Source organism: Oncorhynchus masou, chromosome 29, assembly GCF_036934945.1.
Source record: "Oncorhynchus masou masou isolate Uvic2021 chromosome 29, UVic_Omas_1.1, whole genome shotgun sequence".
Lineage (NCBI taxonomy): Eukaryota > Metazoa > Chordata > Actinopteri > Salmoniformes > Salmonidae > Oncorhynchus > Oncorhynchus masou.
This window is the reverse complement of record NC_088240.1, coordinates 49612107-49634944: the sequence shown is the minus strand read 5'-3', so window position 1 is coordinate 49634944 and position 22838 is coordinate 49612107. Positions and strand designations below refer to the sequence as shown.

The 22838-nt window shown below is 42.0% G+C and overlaps 1 protein-coding gene across 2 annotated transcripts in view; it reads right to left on the bottom strand.

Annotated features, from left to right (window-relative positions):
- Positions 1-22838, bottom strand: part of LOC135519940 (dachshund homolog 1-like) — a 273557-nt gene that overhangs the window by 22700 nt on the left and 228019 nt on the right. For both annotated transcript variants that reach the window (XM_064945184.1, XM_064945185.1), the window contains exon 7: positions 8857-9002. In XM_064945184.1, the coding sequence (XP_064801256.1) occupies positions 8857-9002 (146 nt within the window). The remainder of the gene's footprint in view (positions 1-8856; positions 9003-22838) is intronic.

Below are 22838 nucleotides of genomic sequence, written 5' to 3'. Positions count from 1 at the left end.
GTGGCTGAAAGGGTGTCCACATACAGTGCAATTGGGAAAGTATTCAGACCCTTCCCATTTTCCACATTTTACTACGTTACAGTCTTACTCGAAAATTTATTATTTTAGAATTATCGTATCAATCTACACACAATACCCCAGAATGACAAAGTAAATACTGATTTTTAGACATTTTTGCAAATGCATTAATCATAAAAAAATAAAAACCTTTTTTAAATTGAGATCGAAATTGAGCCCAGGTGCAAATTGATCATCCTTGAGCGGTTTCTACAAATTGACTGGAGTCCACCTGTGGTAAATTCAATTGATTGGACATGAGTTGGAAAGGCACGCACCTGTCTATATAAGGTCCCACAGTTGACAGTGCATGTCAGAGCAAAAACCATGAGGTCGAAGAATTGTCCGTAGATCTCCGAGAAGGGATTGTGCCGAGGCACAGATCTGGGGAAGGGTACCAAAATAATTCTGCCACATTGAAGGTCCCTAAAAACATAAGACTCTTCCTAAAGCTGGCCGCACAGTCAAACTGAGCAATAGGGGGAGAAGGTCTTTGGTCAGGGAGGTGACCAAGAACCCGATGGTCACTCTGACAGAGCTCCAGAGTTCCTCTGTGGAGATGAAAGAACCTTCCAGAAGGACAACCATCTCGGCAGCACTCCACCAATGAGACCTTTATGGTAGAGCGGCCAGACGGAAGCCAATACCTCGGTAAAATGCACATGACAGCACTCTTGGAGTTTGCCTAAAGGCACCTAAAGAACTCTCAGACCATGAGAAACAAGGTTCTCTACTCTGATGAAACCAAGATTGAACTCTTTGGCCTGAATGCCAATTGTCACGCCTGGAGGAAAAATGGCACCCTCCCTATGGTGAAGCATTGCGGTGGCAACATCATGCTGTGGGGACTTTTTTCGGAGGCAGTAACTGGGAGAGTAGTTAGGATCGAGGGAAAGATTAACCGAGATCCTTGATGAAAACCTGCTCCAGAGCGCTCAGGACCTCAGACTGGGGCAGAGGTTCACTTTCCAACATGACAACGACCCTAAGCACACACAGTCAAGACAACACAGGAGTGGCTTTGGGACAAGTCTCTGAATGTCCTTGAGAGGCTCAGCCAGAGCCCGGACTTGAACCTGATTGAACATCTCTGAAAACTGACAGAGTTTGAGAGGGTCTGCAGAGAAGAATGGAAGAAGCTCTCCAAATACAGGTGTGCCAAGCTTGTAGCATCATACCCAAGAAGACTTAAGGCTGTAGTCGTTGCCAAAGGTGCTTCAACAAAGTACTGAGTAAAGGTACATTTGTAAATGTGATATAAATGTGCTATTTCATTTTTTTAATTCGCAAAAAATTCCAAAAATCTTCTTGCTTTGTCATTATGTGGTATTGTGTGTAGATTGAAGAGGGGGAAAACATATTTAATTCATTTTTGAATAATGCTGTAACATAACAAAATGTGTAAAAAGTGAAGGATTCTGAATACTTTCCAAATGCACCGTATAGTGTACATGTTTTGGCCTAAGGCCACATCTATAACCAAACATTCATACGGTTTGGCGATAGTGATACTTAGAGTCGATGATGCCACAAGAGTTGATTTCACATACTGTATAGCGTAACCCATCAACCCTTTTTCAGTCTATCAATCTGAATGTTGTAATCAGCAATTTCAATGTCCTTATACATAATCAAAACCTTGAGACAGGTCTCTGTGAGAACCAGAATATCAGGGCTTGTATAATGCACCCAGACATCAAGCAGGTGCAACTTTGAAATCAAACTTTACGTGCAACAGCCCAAGTCCTCTATGTGATTTGAAAACCGACGGTGTCGCCATATTTGTGGAAAATTAGAGTCACTGACCAGAACTGTGGGCAGGAGGGAGTTGATGTCTCGGACACCTGTGCATGGGTGACAGTGGCCCTTAGCCGGTCTGCAGACTGTAGACAGACACAAATCTCTCACCATCGTGCTGCCCACAATGATGGTGGTTGTGATGGAATTCAATGGAGAAGGAAGCGGGGGGATGGGACTGCCTCGGGCAGGGATGGTGGGAGCAGTAGATGGCATTAGGAGGCACTGTAGGCCGGTGGTATGGACAGCGGTTGTTGCCACTGGCCGGCTGAAAATTCCCAGGATCAGAGCTGACTCCCGGGTATGCCTCCATCGGGGCAAAACTGTTTGATAGCTGGATCGGATATTCCAGGATAGATAAAGGATGGCCAGACAGCCTCCCTTCCTCCTATGCCTGGGGAGGCTGGTGACTCTTGCTTCTGCCGCTACACAACAGGACAACCTCGCTTGATGGTGATTCATTTAGGGCAGATGAACCCCCGTCGCATCTGTTTCACCCTTTCTCTCTTCTCTTGTTTGGAAGTCATCTTGCAGTTATCGCATTTTGGCCCAGCCATGTGTAAAAATACCAGTACGCTAGCACTAATAGCCTGCTAGCTAGTAGCCAAGTAGGCTCTAAGCTCAGGTCAGGTTGGAGCGGTCCCAGCCACAGGGGCTAATCGTGACACGAGCTTGTAAGACAGTATGGATAAAAAGACGGCAATCCAAATGTTGACCCAAACGATACAAAGAAATAAAATGACCATAGACTAGGCTAAAAACAGACTAAAACAAGCTAAGAATTCACAAGCCAAACAAATCAAAAACACCGCCAACACACAAACTGGCTGTGATATCAATTTGAGGATGTGCGGCAAGTGTGGTTGGACCGGACCATAAGGCGAAGTAGTAAACAGGATAGCTGTTTGTTCACCCGAACCCACAATTACTAATAACCCATCCGCAACCGCCTATGTATGATGAAGTGAAAAACTGAGGCACACAGCCGACCCTTACCCCCTAAAATAGAAAATGCGCTTTAGGCTACAGTCTGACACAGTGGAACGATTTTTTGACAGAGGATGCAGAATTTTTTTTGCCTGATATATTTAGATATATTTCTGCCTATAATTTCCGACATTTTGGTAGGCAATGTTTTGGTCAAATTGTTTACAATTAGATACACGCAGCATCTCTTCTGTCATTATATATTGCTGTCGAAAACTAAATAAAACCTTGCTCACCAGAATAATATAATAAATTGATGGAATGAATGCTTCAATTTAGTTGAAATCTGTAAAGTTCTCTGTGATCTCTACTTGTTTTGTGGAGCAAAGGCTTTTAGGGACCAGGGAGAAAATGCAATTACTCTAAAAAAACAGGAAATATTTTCCGTGCAAAATTTCCAAATTACATCAGCTTGACCAGTTGAAAGGAAATAGAAAGCTTTGAAAATGACCCAACATGTTTCTGATAAGATTTCAAATCATTCCCATGGTGAATACCTAGGCCTGCTACACTAGGAAATCACACACTATTGAGATACTTTGATATTACCGGCCACAATTGATATGGTGAAAACAATGTGTGGGGAGGCAGAGGCACAAAAACTCACATCAATACCTTTGTCAGATAAACAAAGAATGTATGCTATTGCTAGCAATAAAGATGAATCTCTGACTGAACAACTAAAAAACTCCCTATCTTATACTCTCCAAATGGATGTTAGCTGTGAGGGCCGAGATACCCATGCATTGACTTTTGTTCGCTATAAATATCAGTGGATGCTATTCACAAAGACATATTGTTCTGTTTCACAATTCCTGAGCATGAAATGACACAGTGTGCTGCGTGGCTTTATTGACAAAAAACAGATTCCATGAGATTGAATGGTGGGCTTTTGCTCAATCAATGGCGGAATGGCGGGCAGGCTTTGCACTCTAGTTATGAATGTGTTTCCCTCTGCCATATGGACACATTGTATGACACACCGAGAGCAACTGGTGGCAAAAGACCTGAGATATACTGCAGCAAGTATCTTTGATTATAAACTACATCAAACCACATCCACTGCGCACACTCCTGTTTGCAAATGTGTGGAGATATGGGATCAGAGGAGGACAATGTTCTATCTCACACTGAGGCTTGGTGGTTATCTAGGGGGAGTGTTGGAAAGATTTGTTCGCAATGAGAGAGTAACTGTTGTCATTCACAATGGAAGTAAAAAAAGACCTAGTTTATTTTCTGTGTAATGAAAAGGAAATGTGTCTCCTTGCCTAATGTAACAGACATATTTGGGAAACTGAATGAACTGAACGCAAGCATGCAGGAGAAATACAAAAACATACTATAGATGAGTGACCAAAGCAGCGAATTCAGAGGAAATAATTATTATTGGAGAGAGTCTTTCAAAAGCAAACCAAAAGTGTCACGAGTGACGATTGCTCACCTCCAACGCTTGGAAGAGCACATTGGAACCTACTTCCCAATCCGTTTGACCTTGATCCTGGATCAGTTGACAAGCCGGTCAGTGAAATCGAACAGCCGATCGAGCTATCATGTGACTGAATGATGCAGACAATATCTTCACTGGTTTTGGTTCCTGACTCAAAGGGAATACATTGCCATCTCCCTCTGAGCATAAATGCTGTGTTCAAAACAATTGGGAACTCAGAACTGGGAACACAGAAATCTCAGACTTCAGTGCTTTCAAGACAATGAAACTATGAAAAAAAGGAGCTCTGACTGCGATTCTTATGTTTATTTTTTTCATCCAACTCAGAAGCATTGGAATACCGTGGGAAGCATTGAAGTCAACATGGGCCAGCATCCCTGTGCTTTTGACACCTTGTAGTCCATGCCACGAATAGTTAAGGCTGTTCTAAGGGCAAAGGGGGGCAACATTAGGAATGTATATTAGGAAAGCACTCAATATTAGGAATGTATTCCTAGTTTTTTACACTCAGTGTATAGTTTTCTTCTAAAGTGTGTTAGATACTACTGCACTGTTGGAGCTAGAAACACAAGCATTTCGCTACACCTGCAATAACATCTGCTAAATATATGTATGTGACCAATACAATTTGATTTGAAGGAGTGACAGATTTATCTGACACCTCTTGATCATAGTGGTGAAATACAGGTGTACAGGGGAGAATAGGGGAGGATCATGTTGAGGCCTTTCTATCATCTTCCAATCTATACTCCTTTTGCCTCTTTGGCCCTCCTATAAGGATCTATCCAACCTCTGACACTAAACTGAAGAAGATTATGATAGGAAAGATACACAGTAAAATACCAATACAGCTCGTCTCCCAAGACAGACAGGTTGCCTCACACATGAACAATGTTCCAGCTTACATGTCTAATGTCCAGTTGGTAGTTGGAAATGAACTCACAGGAAATCCACCCAGAGCCTTATCCTTTTGTGCCCTGGTTTAATGTTCCCCTGGATACAAAATTGGTAGCTAGCTAGATAGAGAGCTCTGAGGATATTTTCAATTAGTGTATTTTGCACGTGAGCAGTTTGCATGCACCATGACTGCTAAAGTTAGCATTCCACCACTGACTGGCTGTGGCTATAATTAACTAGCTATCTGCGTCTGCATGTCAGCGCCTCTGACATGTTTCCGAGGTGATTCTTTTTCAAGAACACTATTCCTGCACACATTTTAAGCCCCACCTACTCAAACTCGTGATTTGTTGGGAGAGATGAAGAGAAAACTCCCCATCTTTCTCAGACCTATTGCTGTTGCTCTAGGTCTGGGTTTTCCGAGACTAATTATCTCTGAATGATCACCACTGATATACAAGCATCTTTCTCAGGCTTTTATAGCCATGCTACTCCTACTGTACAAGGACAACTCATTATTATAGTCTCCATTCTGTGCAGCGTCCGTTTTTACAACAATTACTCTCCAAATGCAGTGGGCTATAGCTTACTAATTGTTGGTTCCCGTGACCCCAATTTAGACTAAGTTGCTTTATCTCAATTTTCTGCTCAGTTTCATTTTGTTGATTTGTATATTACTATTAAACGCCAAGATCGTTATCAGAGATGACTTACTCGAGTATTGGAGCTGTGTGTGTGTGTGTGTCTGTGCGTGTGGTTTTCTAATTAACACGTAGATCAAAGGGATAACCTTGGAGGACACTGTTCTCTAATGTCCATGTATTGGAGTATTGGAGCAGCGAGCAGGGCAGTGCTGTATCCACATCATTACACTCTGATATAGAACGCCAAGGCATATATCTCTTTGACTACTAGTGCTGAGCGATTAAACTAAATGTCGGTTTTTAAACAACTAATTGACCAACGTTGTTTTTTTCCGTGAGCTCGATGCGCAGTTTCTCTAGAGATCAGATCTGTGCGACATAGTAGAAAGTTGTAGTTTCCAAAAGTCCAATATTCTACATAAAGTACCAGTCAAAAGTTTGGACACACCAACTCATTAAAGGTTTTTCTTTATTTTTACTATTTTCTACGTAGCAGAATAATAGTGAAGACATGACAACTATGAAAAAACACATATGGAATCACGTCGTAACCAAAACATTTTTAAACAAATCAAAATATATTTTAAAGTAGCCACCCGTTGCCTTGATGACAGCTTTGTACACCCTTGGCATTCTCTCAAACAGCTTTACCTGGAATGCTTTTCAAACAGTTTTGAAGGGGTTCCCACATATGATGGGCACTTGTTGGCTGCTTTTCTTTCACTCTGCGGTCCAACTCATCCCAAACCATCTCAATTGAGTTGAGGTCGGGTGATTGTAAAGGCCAGGTCATCTTATGCAGCACTCCATCACTCTTCTTATTGGTCAAATAGCCCTTACACAGCCTGGAGGTGTGTTGGGTCATTGTCCTGTTGAAAAACATATTATAGTCCCACTAAGCGCAAACCAAATGTGATGACGTATCGCTGCAGAATGCTGCAGTAGCCATGCTGCTTAAGTGTGCCTTGAAAAAAATCACAGACAGCGTCACCAGCAAAGCACCCCCACACCATCACATCTCCTCCTCCATGCTTCACGGTGGGAACCACACATCATCCGTTCACCTACTCTGAGTCTCACAAACCAAAAATCACACATTTGACCTCATCAGACCAAAGGACAGATATCCACCGGTCTAATGTCCATTGCTTGTGTTTATTGGCCCAAGCAAGTCCATTCTTCTTATTGGTGTCCTTTAGTAGTGGTTTCTTAGCAGAAATTCGACCATGAAGGCCTGATTCACGCAGTCTCTTCTGAACAGATGATGTTGAGATGTGTCTGTTACTTGAACTTATGTGAAGCATTTATTTGGCTGCAATTTCTGAGGCTGCTAACTCTAATGAACTTACCCTCTGCAGCAGAGGTAACTCTGGGTCTTCCTTTCCTGTGGCAGTTCTTATGAGAGCGAGTTTCATCATAGCGCTTGATGGTTTTTGCGACTGCACTTGAAGAAACTTTCAAAGTTCTGGACATTTTCCACATTGACTGACCGTCATTTCTTATAGAAATGCCACTGAACAAGCAGTTAACCCACTGTTCCTAGGCCGTCATTGAAAATAAGAATTTGTTCTTAATTAACTGACTTGCCTAGTTAAATAAAGGTAAAATAAAAAAATAAAAAAAATATTCACTATTTTTCTCCAATGTAGAAAATAGTATGAATTAAAGAAAACACTTGAATGAGTAGGTTTGTCCAGCCTTTTGACTGGTACTGTAGTTTAGTGCAGAAAACCTGATAATGAACTACAATGGCCATAATCCATAACACGCCAGCCTACTTGTCCGGTCTGTGTGGAATAGCCACGGACACGGAGAGTAAAGAACACGCGATCGAGAGGGATAGAAAGCAGTCGCTTCGCGAAGTAGCTTTACCTTAAAATACATGATCTAAGTGATTGATAGTTTGTAGTGAGCAGTCATAAAAATATGACTTGTTTATTTTTGAACTACTTAAATAGGGATTTTGTCAGATAGCAGCAGCTCTACAGAGATGAGATGATGACTTGGAATGAAATAATGAAGTCATCATAATAAATATAAGAATGGAATCCGAAATAGAAAAAAAAGTATTTTTATTATTTTTAAAATAATTGAACTGAAACAGAACCGACCTCAAAAAGCACTATTGGCTCACCACTACTGACTGCAGGGTCCCTATCCATAAAGTGTCTCAGAGCATGAGCTCTGACCTGTGATCAGTTTTACCATTCAGATCACAATAAATACGATTATTATGGAATGGATTCTAGATCAGAACTTCCATCCTGAGATGATTTGTGAATTCTGGCCCTAGTCTTTACAGTTGCAGGCTAAATGGCACTCAGACAAATGGCTATACTAACGGATGTTTTCTTTACTCTATTGCGTATTAGCTAGGATATTTTCTATTGATTCTCTGTAGACTATTGCTGAGGCCTACCTGTATAGTATTGCTAAGGTTTACATGTGTAGTATTGCTAAGGTCTACCTGTATAGAGTATTAGTTAAGCTTACCTGTATATAGTATTGCTAAGGTTTACATGTATAGTATTGCTAAGGTCTACCTGTATAGAGTATTAGTTAGGCTTACCTGTATATAGTATTGCTAAGGTTTACATATATAGTATTGCTAAGGTCTACCTGTATAGAGTATTGCTAAGGCCTACTAGTAGAGTATTGCTAATGCTTACCTGTAGAGTATAGCTAAGGCCTGCCTGTAGAGTATTGGTAAGTTGAACCTGCATAGTATTGCTAAGGCCTACCTGTATTGAGCATTTGTAAGACATACTTGTATTGTGACGAGTATATTACTAAGGTGAATGTGAGGACACTGTACCTGTGTGTTGTTAGTGAGAACAGTCTATATTGGTCTGACCTACATGCACTGTATATACCCTGTCAATGAATAAGGCCAATAGCATACCTGTATGTTAGTGAGAAGTCTCTCTTAGTCAGACCAACTGTACCTGTATGTTAGTGAGAGTCTCTACTGGTCAGACCTAAGTGTATGTTAGTGAGGAGCACCTCCATTGGTCAGGCCCACTGTACCTGTATGTTAGTGAGAAGAGTCTCTATTGATGACAGGCCGTCTGGGAACAGGAATGGCGAAGGGAAGCCAGGTGGTAGACCCTGTCCAGTCAATGACAGCCTCTCGTAGCTGTCTCTCGCAGTCGGTGTGCACGTTGGATTGTCGTCTAGAATTAGACCCAAAACAAGAATACAGAACAAGTAAGGATAAGTAGCCTGCTGTGTATTTAAACAGAATATTGACTCTTATTCATTCACAACAGTGTTTATATAGGTAGTAAACTCTAAGATTCAGGCAATCAGAGCTCTCAGGTCCACTCTGATAGACAATCCAGTCAAGGGGTGAATCTCAAAAGTATTTCTTTAAATATGTGCCTCCTTAAATCGCAGGAGAAGATCCAAGGTTGACTACCCTACACTGTCTCTCTCAGGCTCTAAGCCAACATCCATCCAGGACATACATTCAGCTTTTCCCAGTGAATGGATGTAATCATGTGCATTCCCAAATAAGAAGAAGCAGGGCTACAGAGCTCAATTACCTCAGGTGGTTCAGCTTCCTTTGTGTACGCACGCACGGGTGCCTGTCAAACCTATAGGATGGCATCATGCACACATTATCGAGAGAGAAAGTAATATATATATCAATAGAGAGAGAGAGAGAGAGACCAGCCATGTTTCTGACATTATCTCTATACTCTGTCAGGAAGAGGTGCCACATTATGTTTATGTCTGGAAAGCCTTTAGTCAACCACTAACAATACAAACACACCACACAAAAAACACACACCCGTACATGCACACACACACCTCAAAATTATATATTATGTGCCATCAATTCCTTGTTAACTCAATTTTTATCAAATCCACTTTGATTCTTTTAACACTGCACTCTGGCTGTGTTCTGTGCAGGTTCTCTTTCTTCCCTCTCATCCGCTATTCATATGTGTTTGTGTCAGAGTGATCCTGCACAAACACAGGCAAGCTCTCTCTCTCTCCTCCTCCTCTCTCTTTCCCTCCTCACAGTCTCTCCTATCTCTCTCTCCCTCCTCACAGTCTCTCTCTCTCTCTCTCCTCCTCCTCTCTCTTTCCCTCCTCACAGTCTCTCCTCTCTCTCCATCCTCACGGTCTCTCTCTCTCCACCCTCCACTCTCCCTGTCCCTCCTCAGTCTCTCTCCTCTCCCTCTCTCCATCTCTTTCTCTTTCTCTCTCTCCATCCTCACAGTCTCTCTCCCTCTCCCTCCTCACAGTCGCTCTCCTCTCTCTCCCTCCTCCCTCCCTCCCTCCCTCCACATAGTCTCTATCTCTTTCTCTCTCTCCTCCTAACAATATTCAGCCAAGTGGTAGGAACAGCTGGTCGGCCATTAATTAGTTTAAAGTATTTATTTCACCCATCCTCAGAGCAGATAGAGCCAAAACATTGGAGATTATTTTGAACATCTGCAAATGCCCTGGAAACATGGACTCACTGGCAGGCAGTGGATCCACAGTTTTTTTTTTTTTTGGAGATGGAAAAAGTGAAGTATGCAATGTTGGTCTGTGGGGGATGTCAACAACATTTCTCTTCTTTTTTTTACTCCTCTCTTTTTGTATCTTTTCATTCCTGTTGATTAATTTGAATGGATGGATGTAGACTTTTGGGATGGCGACTGACTGAAGCAGACTTGAGGAGAGAGCTCCCAAGTTTAAAATTGTTTTTATGACTAAATACGCCATTAAATAACAATTTTAATGCATATTGCAGATTTACTAAGTTAAAATAGTAGATGATGCCTGGAAAAATAAAGTGAAGGGGGAACCAGGAACTTTAGCAAACAACTCCCTGCAAAATTGGCCAATGATGGCGGCAACGACTACCACCAGCGAAGACAACTTGACCATCTCCTCCCTGGTGGCCGAATTGGAGAAGAACCGTGCTGCCCTCTTAGCTGAGATGGAAACCTCGCTAACAATGTCCCTCTTGCCCATACAGTCATCGCTGAACGTGATTCGTCTGACAGTGGAATCATATGGCCTTCGTCTGACTGACATAAAGAAGGCTCTTTCTGACCACAGTGACAGGCTGACACCCTCAAAGCCACGGTGGTTGTTCGCCATCATAAAAGACAAAATGGATGACCTTGAAAATCGCTCTCAATAACTTGTGAGTGGTAGGACTCTGAGGGCTGTGAGGGAGCTGAGGGCTGTGAGGGAGCGCTTTGCAAGAGATTTCATGTCAAAGTTCATTTTGGAAATATTGGGCGATGATACGTTGGTAACTCTGCCAGAGCTGGTCAGAGTGCACCACTCATTGAGAGATAGGCTGGCGAAAGGTGAGTGACCACATCCAATGCTAATGATATTCCTCCACTACCAGGAGAAGGAACAGGTGCTGGAGTTAGCAAGGAACTTTTCTATCAGGGGAATAAAATGTTCCTATTCCAGGACCTGAGCACTTAACTCACCAAGAAACGTGCCACTTTCAATGAAATGAAAGTTGTAACAGAGGGGCATCAAGTTTACACTCCGCCTTTCTACACTCCGCCATCTGGCAGAGCTGCGTTTTTACTACCAGGACATGGAGCGCAAGTTCAACACAGCAGCAGAGGCTGAGTCCTTTTACAACCAGCATCGGTTCAGCTGAGTTATATGTGAACTATCCCACTATGCGCACCCCGAAGTGGAATATCAGACAATATGTGCAGTACACTGGATTATTTTGTACAAACCCTATTTACTTTTTTTTACCCCGTCTTTCTCCCTAATATCATGATATCCAATTGCGATCTTGTCTCATCTCGGCAACTCTGCAACAGGCTCGGGAGAGGAGAAGGTGGAGTCATGCATCCTCCGAAACATGACCCGCCTAACCATGCTCCTTAACACCCGCCCGCTTGACCTGGAAGCTGCACCAATGTGTCGGAGGACTCACAGTTCAACTGGCGACTGGGGTTAGCTCGCAGGCACCCGGCCCGCCTCAAGGAGTTGCTAAGGTCGCGATGAGCCAAATAAAGCACCACTGGCCAAACCCTCCCCTAACCCAGGTGATGCTGGTCCAATTGTGCACCGCTCTATGGGACCCCTGGTCACGGCCGGATCGAACCCGGGTCTGTAGTGACGTCTCAAGCACTGCGATGCAGTGCCATAGACCGCTGTGCCACTCGTGATGCCTTCCTACTGACTTTTTAAATAGCCAACTGGCTGGACACATGAAACTCTGGTTATGTTGTGGTTAAACAGGTGATACTTGTTTACTTATTTTCTACGGTAGTATAACTGTGTTCCTCACGCATATGGAGTTGGAATTTTAACGTCACGTGAGCCTTATAGTGGGATCATATCGACTACATTAAAGACCATATTGGCAATGTACATAACTTTTCATTCCTGTTTCATTTGGCACCAACTTGATGCATTGCCGAGGACTGAGAAAAGATGTAATCTCTTTTCTCATCATTTCTGTCTGATCATTCCACTCACTCAAGAAAGGATCGCTTGCGTGAATTCACAGCTAAAGTTAAATGTAGCCAACATTTATGTTACAGCCATTAATATGTTTACTTATACTATGGGAACATTTTCCTTTACCTGTTTTGGTGTCGCTTGGTTGGCTAATGTATGTAACTATCCTAACTGTTTAACCATTAACCTTTCAGTTCTATTGCGTCTTCAGTTTGTTTCTTTTGGGGGAAGTGTAAGTAACCTGTGACCCTATTCTCTGCACTGACACGTGAGCTAAATAGTATGGCCCAAACACAAACATAAGCAGGTCGCTTTCCCGCATGGTGTTCTGATTAGATTTTCATTCACAGCCACTGGCAGGCCAATGCCCAGGAACCTATCCCCGCCTCTTCTTCGTTGAAGAGTCTGAAAGCAGATATTATATTTTTTCAACACATGTACATAATACTTACCAGCATAGACATTCTAGGCCATGGCTTGTGCACATTTTTTAAAATCTAAATGTAACATTAGTGTAACGGCTTTCCTCTTCCTCTTCTAAGGAGGAGTAGCAAGGATCGGACCAATACACAGCGTGGTAAGTGTCCATGATACTTTAATAATAACTGAACACGACTCAATACAAAAATAACAAAGTGAATGGGAACAAAAACCGAAACAGTCCTGAATGGTGACACAAACAACAAAACAGGAAACAATCACCCACACCACACAAATGGGAAAAGGCTACCTCAGTATGATTCTCCATCAGAGACAACTAACGACACCAGCCTCTGATTGAGAACCATACCAGGCCAAACACAAAACACAACATAGAAAAGCGAACATAGACAACCCACCCCAACTCACGCCCTGACCAACCTAAAAAACTAAGGCCAGAACGTGACAATTAGAAGAGGTGCAGCGATACTCATAAGGAAAAAGATACATCAACATAGGTCCCCAATTATACCAATGGCCACTACGTAATAGTGACTGGCACAGTTTGGCAAACCCCAGTTGTTCTTGTAAGTGTGTACTCCCCAAAATGGGATTAAATCAAAGTCATGAAGAAACTCTTCTCCTCACTCTCCAATCTAAACACACAGTATGTTATATTTGGGGGTGACATAAACTGTGTTCCCAGGGTCAGATGGCTACCCGAATAATTTTTTAAGAATTTTTCTGAACAACTAATCCCTCTGCTATTAGATATTTTTGAAGACTCACTCCAGCAAGGTACACTACTTCATACTCTTACTCAGGCTTCCATCTCTTTAACATTGAAGAAAAACAAAGATCTAACCAACTGCTTTTCATTTCAACCGATCTCTCTCCTTAACATGGATGTAAAATTCTGGCAAAGATGCTTATTTGGAGATTAGAGACGGTCCTACACACTGTGATATCAGAGGACCAAACTGGGTTTATAAGGACCGTTATTCCTTCTGAAAGACTTCTTAGTATCATTCACTCTCCAGCTTCTCCAAACAAATCTGAAGTGGTAGATTCTCTTGATGCAAGAATGCCTTTGATAGAGTAGAATGGTCATTTCTGTTCTTTACAATTAAAATGGCTTTGGGGATACATTTACATCCTGGATATGGCTACTCCACACCTCTCCCCAGGCACGTGTATGCACTAACTCTTTTCATTCCAAATTTCCCCCTTAACCCATGGCACACATCAGGGATGCTCCATTTCGCCCCTCCTCTTTGCTCTTGCTATTGAACCTTTGTCAATTGCAATAAAGAACAGTCTGCTATTTTCAGGTATTAGGAGACGGGATTGGGACCACAGAATGTCACTTTACGCCGATGATTTCCTCCTCTTTGTTTCGGACCCTATACTTTGTATCTTATCTATTTAAAAAGATTTTGGAACTTTATCAGGGTACAAACTGAATTTAGGGAAAAGTTAATGCTTAACTATTAATCAATTGGCTATGGGTATAACACAATCTCTGCTGCTCTTCAATTTATCTAAAGCAGGGTTTAGGTGCCAGGGAATATAATATCACCTGATCCCTTCATTCACTGTTAGATGAGGACTTCTCTACTTTTACAGCAAAGCTGAAAAATTAACCTATTTATTTATATTTTTTATTTGTTTGTTGTTGTTTTTTTGTGTACTTTTTACCCTTTTTTCTCCCTAATTGGTAGTTACAGGTCTCATGCAAATCCCATGCGGACTTGGGAAAGGTCGAGAGCCAAATCCTCCAAATCACGACTCAGCCAAGCCGCACTCCTTCTTGATACACTGCTCGCTTAACCCGAAAGCCATCCTCACCAATTTGTCGAAACACCATACAGCTGATGACCGAAGCCAGTGGGCATGCACCCGGTAGCCACAAGTAGTCACTAGAGAGCGCATTGGGACAAGGACATCCCAGCCAGCCAAACCCTACCCTAACTTGGACAACACTGGGTCAATTGTGCACCACCTCATGGGGATCCCGGTCACGGCCTGCTGCAACACAGCCCGGTATCGAACCCGGATCTGTAATGCCGCCTCTAGCACTGATCAGTGCCTTAGACCGTTGTGCCAGGCGGGAGGCCCACACCTGCCAAACTTGACTCAGGGTTAATATCCTGGAATAGAAAAGGTCTGACATTTTTGAAAGATTTGAACGTTAATGGTAACTTTGCCAGTTTTAATGAGCTATATACCAATTTCAATCTGCAGCAATTGTATTTATTTAGACATTTTTAAGTCACTTTGTTCAATCCCACTCTTCTACATTACTAAGACTTCTGCTGACTTATGGCATTAACTGTTTTGCCTGATGTGGCCAAAGGGACACGTATAATTTCTTTATGACTTCTTATTGCCAGGAAATAGTCCAGCTTTGTGCAAAATTAAGACTGTTTGGGAAGCAGAACTCTGGGTTTCATTTTCTAATCAGCGGTGGACAAAAGCACTGGAGAAAGTACATTCTTCCACCTCCTGTGCAAGGCCTGATTTAATGTAATATCCACCATAGGATACATTTTACCAAGACCAAACTAGCCAAGATTATCCCAGAAGTGGTAGACTCTTGCGATAGATGCTCGCAATCATCAGCTAACTTGACTTTTATGTTAGGGTCATGAACCATGTTGGCGGAATCCTGGAAATTGTTATTTGGTACAATCTCTGAGGTATTGGAGATGACTATAGTTCCATCTCCTCAGATCGCTATACTTGGGATTGCTGAGGAAGTTGTGAATCTCACATATAAACAGACTGGTGTCATCTTCTTTTGTTCCTTGATTTGCTCGTACTAAAATACTCCTTCTTTGGAAAGCCCACTCAATCCCATCAGCCATGTCTTGGATACGGGATGTTATGCTTATAAAAAAAATACAATTATTTATTAGGGGTGTCTGTAGAGAATGTTTTTACACATTTGCAACCAGGATATCATTGATCTTCTGTTCTCCTTCCTCTCCTATTATGGAATCCTTTACATTTTTATTCCACATATGCACGTGTTATTATCCTACTAGTATTGTATTTCAACTGCTAAGTACGTGTAATATGGTGTCTGCAAACTGTAAAATATTTGTAATAAGGTGTTTCTAAAAGTCATGCACAATTTAGGAACATTGTATTACTATTTATTTTATTATTTTATTATTATTGTTATTATAAATATTTTATTTTACTATTTTATTTATATTATCTGTTACTCTGTCATTTTAAGGGTGAGGGTGAGTTGGAGGCATTGGGAAGGGGGGGGGCAGGGAGGTTTGGGGGATCAATCGGGAATGTTCTGAAAGTATTGTATATCATTTCTTCAATAAAATATTGATTAAAAAAATAATGGATGATGAATTGAAATTTGTTTTGTAAATTAACTTCATAAAACAATTATCAATCGCCTACTTTAAAGAAGTCACTTCTGTGTTAATTTGTTGTTGTTTGTGTTTTTACTGGGTTACTGTGGAATAAGTGAGCATATGAAAAAATGATATCCTATATAACAAGAGCTACACTAAATGTTTTTTTTTCTTCTTTTTACTTCTTTTTTACTGAACCGTTATACTGAAATGTTACAAAAAACTACAATATCATTTAAAATACTTGGCAGAGCACATCATTGGAATGGCAACCAATGCCTTAAAGCGGCACCAACAATAACATAACCACCGAACTCCAATGACCTGTGATGTTGTTCATATACATGTACAACATCTACCATTTGCATTTATTACATTACACGTTAACATAGCCTCCCCCTCTGCCAAACGCTGCAAATATCCCGTCCAATAAAATCAGCATAACTGCAGCCGAAGCTAGTAGACCTCAGGGAGAGAAGGCCTGTTGTTGTAGCTTTGTAATTGATTTGTACTGTGGGCACTTTGTCCCTTATTTAGTGTTGGCATTCATCATAAATCATTGCTTTAACAAACTCCGGCTTTGCACTCAGCAGGCCTACCCTCCTGCAATACGAAGGCAGATCACAGAGAATATTTGATCGCTTTGTTGCAGAGGAAACAACCTGTCATACAGCAAGGGAAAAGCTAACAGCTTTGTGTTTTGTTCGAAATAGACTCACAACTACAGAGCTGAACAGCGACGCTTGTCAGAGTAAATTTCATTTTCACCAAGATAGGTGTGTTGGCAAATACAGGAAGATGGAAGCAAATAAACGGCTGATTCAGTTGATATTAAGTAATCTTTTTCTTGTTTTGCTTGAGCTGTCTTTTACTGGTAGCAAAATACACTGATAATTCAATCAATATAAAGTAATCACTATTTGTTCACTATATTTATCAGAACTCCTGATCTGTTTTTTTTCTTAGTCAGGCTTTCACCAGACCTTTTCCTCCCTTCTCATAATTTTCTCCCATCCCCATCTCTCTCCCCTTCTCTCCTCTACTCTGGCTCTCCTAGCCTGCTGGCATGTGTTTGCATGTTTATTCCTCACCATCACTCCGGCATCATTGACTTCAACTCAATTACGGCGAGAGACGCTGGAGTGATGGAGCCGATTGGAATGGAGTGCCGAATTTCCAGGTGATACTTCTCCGCTAGTGAGCGCTGCCAGCAGCAGCTCTGACAGTCTCTTGTGCTGTATGTAGGCTACTCTACATAGGGCCTCCGCTGTGAAATACTTATGGAACAAACCCCCCTCTCTCAGGTCAACCATGTCACAAATAACATTGTTTCAGCTGGATAATAACATTTTGGGACAAAGTAAATACAATGCATTCCGAATGAAATGCCATCATTTAAAAATACCCCCCCCCTTCCCTCTTCTCCTTGCATCCAGTCCTCAATAGTAGCAGTGGGAGTCCTTGACAGTGGGATAGCAATGATGAATCACCTATCCAGTTTATTTTCTTACTCCTCCATGTGCTGTGGTGCCTCTAAAACAGGGGGCCAAGGAATTGACTTGGCAAACTACAGATGCAAAAAATATATATAACTTTGAGGAATCTGGGCTTATCTCCAATTTACATGTTATTAGATTTGTGTTGTGCGAGGAGTGGCACTCTGACCAAGCAATGTCAAGGAGGGAGACAAAGATATGCCGTATGTTAATCAGAGACTTTCAAAAATCCACTTGAAAACCTTTGAAATGTTTGATGGTCGCGGGGAAGGGAAAGTTAGAGGGGGGTGCAACAGACATGCGTTGGCAATCTGTGGTAAATCTAGAGGAAATGTAGTCACAATCTTTGGAAAAATAATAGCTATAATTGACCTTGGGAGTTTGAAAATCTGCCATATGCTTTCTGGTTCCTGTGTTTGAATCCTGAGCTCCCTCGGGAGCTTTCAGCTGAATCCTCACATGGAGGGAGGGAGAGAGAGAGAGAGGGAGAGAGAGAGAGAGAGAGAGAGAGAGAGATAGAGAGAGAGAGAGAGAGAGAGAGCGAGAGAGAGGGGAGAGAGAGGGAGAGAGAGAGAGCGAGAGAGCGAGAGAGAGAGAGAGAGAGAGAGAGAGAGAGAGAGTGCGAGAGAGAGTGCGAGAGAGAGCGAGAGAGAGAGCGAGAGAGAGAGAGAGAGAGAGAGAGCGAGAGAGAGAGAGAAAGAGAGAGAGTAGATAAAATGATAGATTTGGGGAAGGTAGACAGATACAAGTATGAAAGAGGAGAGAGGGCGAGAGAAAGAGAGATAAAATATGGAGAAAGAGACACTGAGCGAAAGAGAGAGAGAGCAAATCAAGGGAGAGAGAAACAGTCTCTCTCTGCAGCCTGTGCATTTGGCTGGGGCCAGAGCAGTCAGTGTGATATATTGACAGGTTAAGCCTGTGTCCTTGCAAACGGTGTGTTCCTCCCAGCAGGATAATGGAGCGCTAAAACCTGGAGGTTGTCAGCGGCACATACACAAAGCAGGGCAGTGTGCTTTCAGCCAGGCACAATTAGATTTTATTTGACCTGCCAGCAGTGGCTGAGGAGGGAGGAAGTTGTCCTCCTTCAAATGGAGTGGCTGTGACCTCTTTGCCCGCTAATAGAAGACGACGCTACTGCAGACTGTAGCGGTAGTGATTAGATTGTTTTTTTCCTTCACCTTGTCAAAGAAAACCTAGCTCCGAAACAAATGTACATGAACCTTGCTTCAATCGATAAAGTGGATTTCATCTTTAGATATGTTATGTTTTTGTGGAATATCGAAGGAAATAAAGACGCACGTGAAATAAGCAACATAGATTCATTAGAATATGCACAAACATAGTCTTTCACCACTCCAAAGACATGTGCACACAAACACAAATGAAGCCATGCAGGACCAAGCATGCAGATACACAGTCAAACGTACGCACACATTTAAAGGCCCAGAGCAGTCAATAATGTGATTTCCCTGTGTTTTATATATATTTCCACACTATGAGGTTGGAATAATACTGTCAAATTGTGAAAATTATGATAATGACCTCTTAGTCTAAGAGCTGTTTGGAAATCCGTTTTTAAATGTCAGCCTGTTGTGGTGGGATGGAGTTTTGGCCTGTCTGGTGACAGTTAATAGACCAATAAGAAAGAGAGTTCCAAATTGCTAGTTTTTAATTTTCCCCTCCCTACTCAGAACACTTCCAGAGAGAAATTGCTCTTTGCTAAGAAACTATTTTGGATTACTTTTGACAATTTCAATTGAAAACAGTCACAGTAAGGTACATAATTGTTACCCAGAAATGATTTGATATTAGAATACAAACGGCTGCATTGGACCTTTTAACTAATTTCCTTTTCAAGACAGAGAAGAGGAGTAGGAGGAGGCAGAGGAGGAGGAAAATGAGAGTGTGCTCCATCCCTGCTGGGGGACAAAGTCAAGAGCCCCAGATGTTTTGGCACAGGTTACACAGGTAACATTTGGCTACCACCCTCTTATCACAGTGGGAAAATCAAGCCCTGTGTTCTCCCTTCTTTCTCTCTCCTTCTCCCCCTCCTTTCTACCTCTATCCCTAACGTTCCTTTAACTTAGAGATGAAATCGCTTGCTGCACAAACCCATGTATGTGGAGAGAGCGAGAGAGATAGAAAGAGCATGAGAGAGAGATAATCCGTGTGGCCAGTGGGCCTTGTTTCCTAAACGCTCTCCTCCAAACATTACTCTCCACAGGCATTTAATTAGAATTTGGGACCTCAAAACACTGATATTTACCATGACTTTTGGGAAAGTTACATCCTAATTTTTTCTCATGAGATATCATTACATTTCAACTGCCCCATGGGCTGCACTTTTCCAGTAGTAACAAATTCAATGTGTCACTCTATCCCTTCCTATTTCTCTCTCTCTCTCCCTCTCTCTCTCTCTCCCCCCATTTCCATGATCAGGAGTCCAATAGGGTGGCGCACAATTGGCCCAGCATCGTCCAGGTTGGGGTAGGCCGTTATTGTAATTAAGAATTTGTTCTTAACTGACTTCACTAGTAAAATAAAGGTTAAATAAATAAAACAAATAAAAAAATCCCCATTCACTCTCTCTCTATATCTCTTCACCTATCTCTCCTCCCCTCTCCCTCTCCCCCACCAATTTGAAGTAATGACTCTTTTGATTTGACTTAATAGATTGAAACGTATTCTCAAGGCCACGGGTAGAGTCACACAGATGGAAGGTCTGCATGGAGGAAATATTCATAAATCCTTAAGCGTCTGAGGGGCTGTCAGGGGAGACAAGGGAGCAGCATTCATTCTGCTCAGAACAGATATGATACAATGATCCTGAGATCTCTCTTCAGAAACACACACATCCACCGCCTAACCGGAATTAATAATGACCTATATGATATTGTCTATATGCATGTTAATATAATGACATACAGTACCAGTCAAAAGTTTGGACACACCTACCCATTCAAGGGTTTTTCCTTTATTTCCACTATTTTTTATATTGTAGAATAATAGTGAAGACATCAAAACTATGAAATAACACATATGGAATCATGCAGTAACCAAGTAAGTGTTAAACAAACCAAAATATATTTTACATTTGAAATTCTTCAAAATAGCCACCCTTTGCCTTGATGAAATATTTGCACACTCTTGGCACAACCAGCTTCATGAGGTGTGCCATGTTAAAATTAACAGGTGCGCCTTGTTTAAAGTTCAGTTGTGGAATTTCTTTCCTTCTTAATGTGTTTGAGCCGATCAGTTGTGTTGTGACAAGGCAGGGGTGTTATACAGAAGATAGCCCTATTTGGTAAAAGACCAAGTCCATATTATGGCAAGAACAGCTCAAATAAGCAAAGAGAAACGACAGTCCATCATTACTATAAGAAACGAAGGTCAGTCAATGTGGAACATTTCCAGAACTTTGAACGTTTCTTCAAGTGCAGTCGCAAACCATCAAGCGCTATGATGAAACTGGCTCTCATGATGACCACCGCAGAAAAGGAAGACCCAGAGTTACCTCTGCTGCAGATGACAAGTTCATTAGAGTTAGCAGCCTCAGATGGCAGCCCAAATAAGTAACAGACACATCTCAACATCAGCTGTTCAGAGGAGACTGCGTGAATCAGGTCTTCATGGTCGAATTGCTGCAAAGAATTCACTAGTAAAGTACACCAAAAATAATAGACTTGCTTGGGCCAAGAAACACAAGCAATGTCCTTTGGTCTGATGAGTCCAAATTGTAGATGTTTGGTTCCAACTGCCGTGTCTTTGTGTGACGCAGAATAGGTGAAAGGATGATCTCCGCATGTGTGGTTCCCACCGTGAAGCATGGAGGAGGAGGTGTGATGGTGCTTTGCTGGTGAGACTGTATGTGATTTATTTAGAATTGAAGGCACACTTAACCAGCATGGCTACCACAGCATTCTGCAGCGATACGCCATTCCATCTGGTTTGAACTTAGGGGGACTATCATTTGGTTACCAACAGGACAATGACCCAACACACCTGCAGGCTGTGTAAGGTCCCCAAGAACACAGTGGCCTCCATCATTCTTAAATGGAATGATGCCAGGCCAAACTGAGCAATCTGGGGATAGGGGCCTTGGTCAGGGAGGTGACCAAGAACCCGACATTCTGTCAGAGCTCCTTGTGGTGGTGGGTGAACCTTCCAGAAGGACAACCATCTCTACAGCATTCCACTAATCAGGCCACCATGGTAGAGTGGCCAGACGAAAGTCACTCCACAGTAAAATGCACATGAAAGCCCGCTTGGAGTTTGCCAAAAGACACCTAAAGACTCAGACCATGAGAAACAAGATTCTCTGGTCTGATGAAACCAAGATTGAACTTTCTGGCCTGAATGTCAAGCGTCACGTCTGAAGGAAACCTGGCACCATCCCTACAGTGAAGCATGGTGGTGGAAGTATCATACTGTGGGTATGTTTTTTCAGCGGCAGGGACTGAGAAACTAGTCAGGATTGAGGGAAAGATGAACGAAGCAAAGTACAGGGGATCCTTGATGAAAACTTGCTCCAGAGCAGTCAGGACCTCAGACTGGGGTGAAGGTTCAGTGACCCTAAGCACACAGACTGGCCATGTAGTGTATCTTTCCAATACCGTGCACGTAATTGTCATATTATTTCATAGTTACATAGACAAATGTAATTCATATTTAACTATGGTTTTCCTTGTGTGTGAATCGGCCGGAAGTTGGAAGACAAACAAATTTGAAATGGTTCTGGGTAAAGTGGGCAAGGCTACATAAGGTGAAAAGCACCATTTCTTCTGGCAGTATAAAAACACTAAGTATTCAAACATTTGCCTCCAATAAATTTAGATGACAGTTTGAGCTATGTAAGACACTACCTCCTAAAGTCAGTGCCTTGCCCTGCTGATATATCCTGTTCGCAGACCTGTTCTGGCGGCAGTCGTACTTTACTTACAGTATGACTGATGGAATGCAGCATAGGCACTATCACTTAGATAATTCAACAGCTGATCAAACATGAGATGATGTCAGGGGAAGCTGAAATACAGTACAGAACACCAAATCCTGAAGAACATCAAAGTGGAACGAAACAAAAGTTATAGTTTTTTTCCGAAGTGTATTTGAGTGGTTATGAGTAGTAGTGCAGTGGTATGTTTGCCTAATACCAAATGGTATGAAGTAAGGTTTTTTCAATAGGACTCAAATGCTCTAACTAGTGTTTGATAAAAGGTACGGTTGTTTTTATATGCCTCATACTACTTTTCTTTGTTTCTTGAGGTTGGTA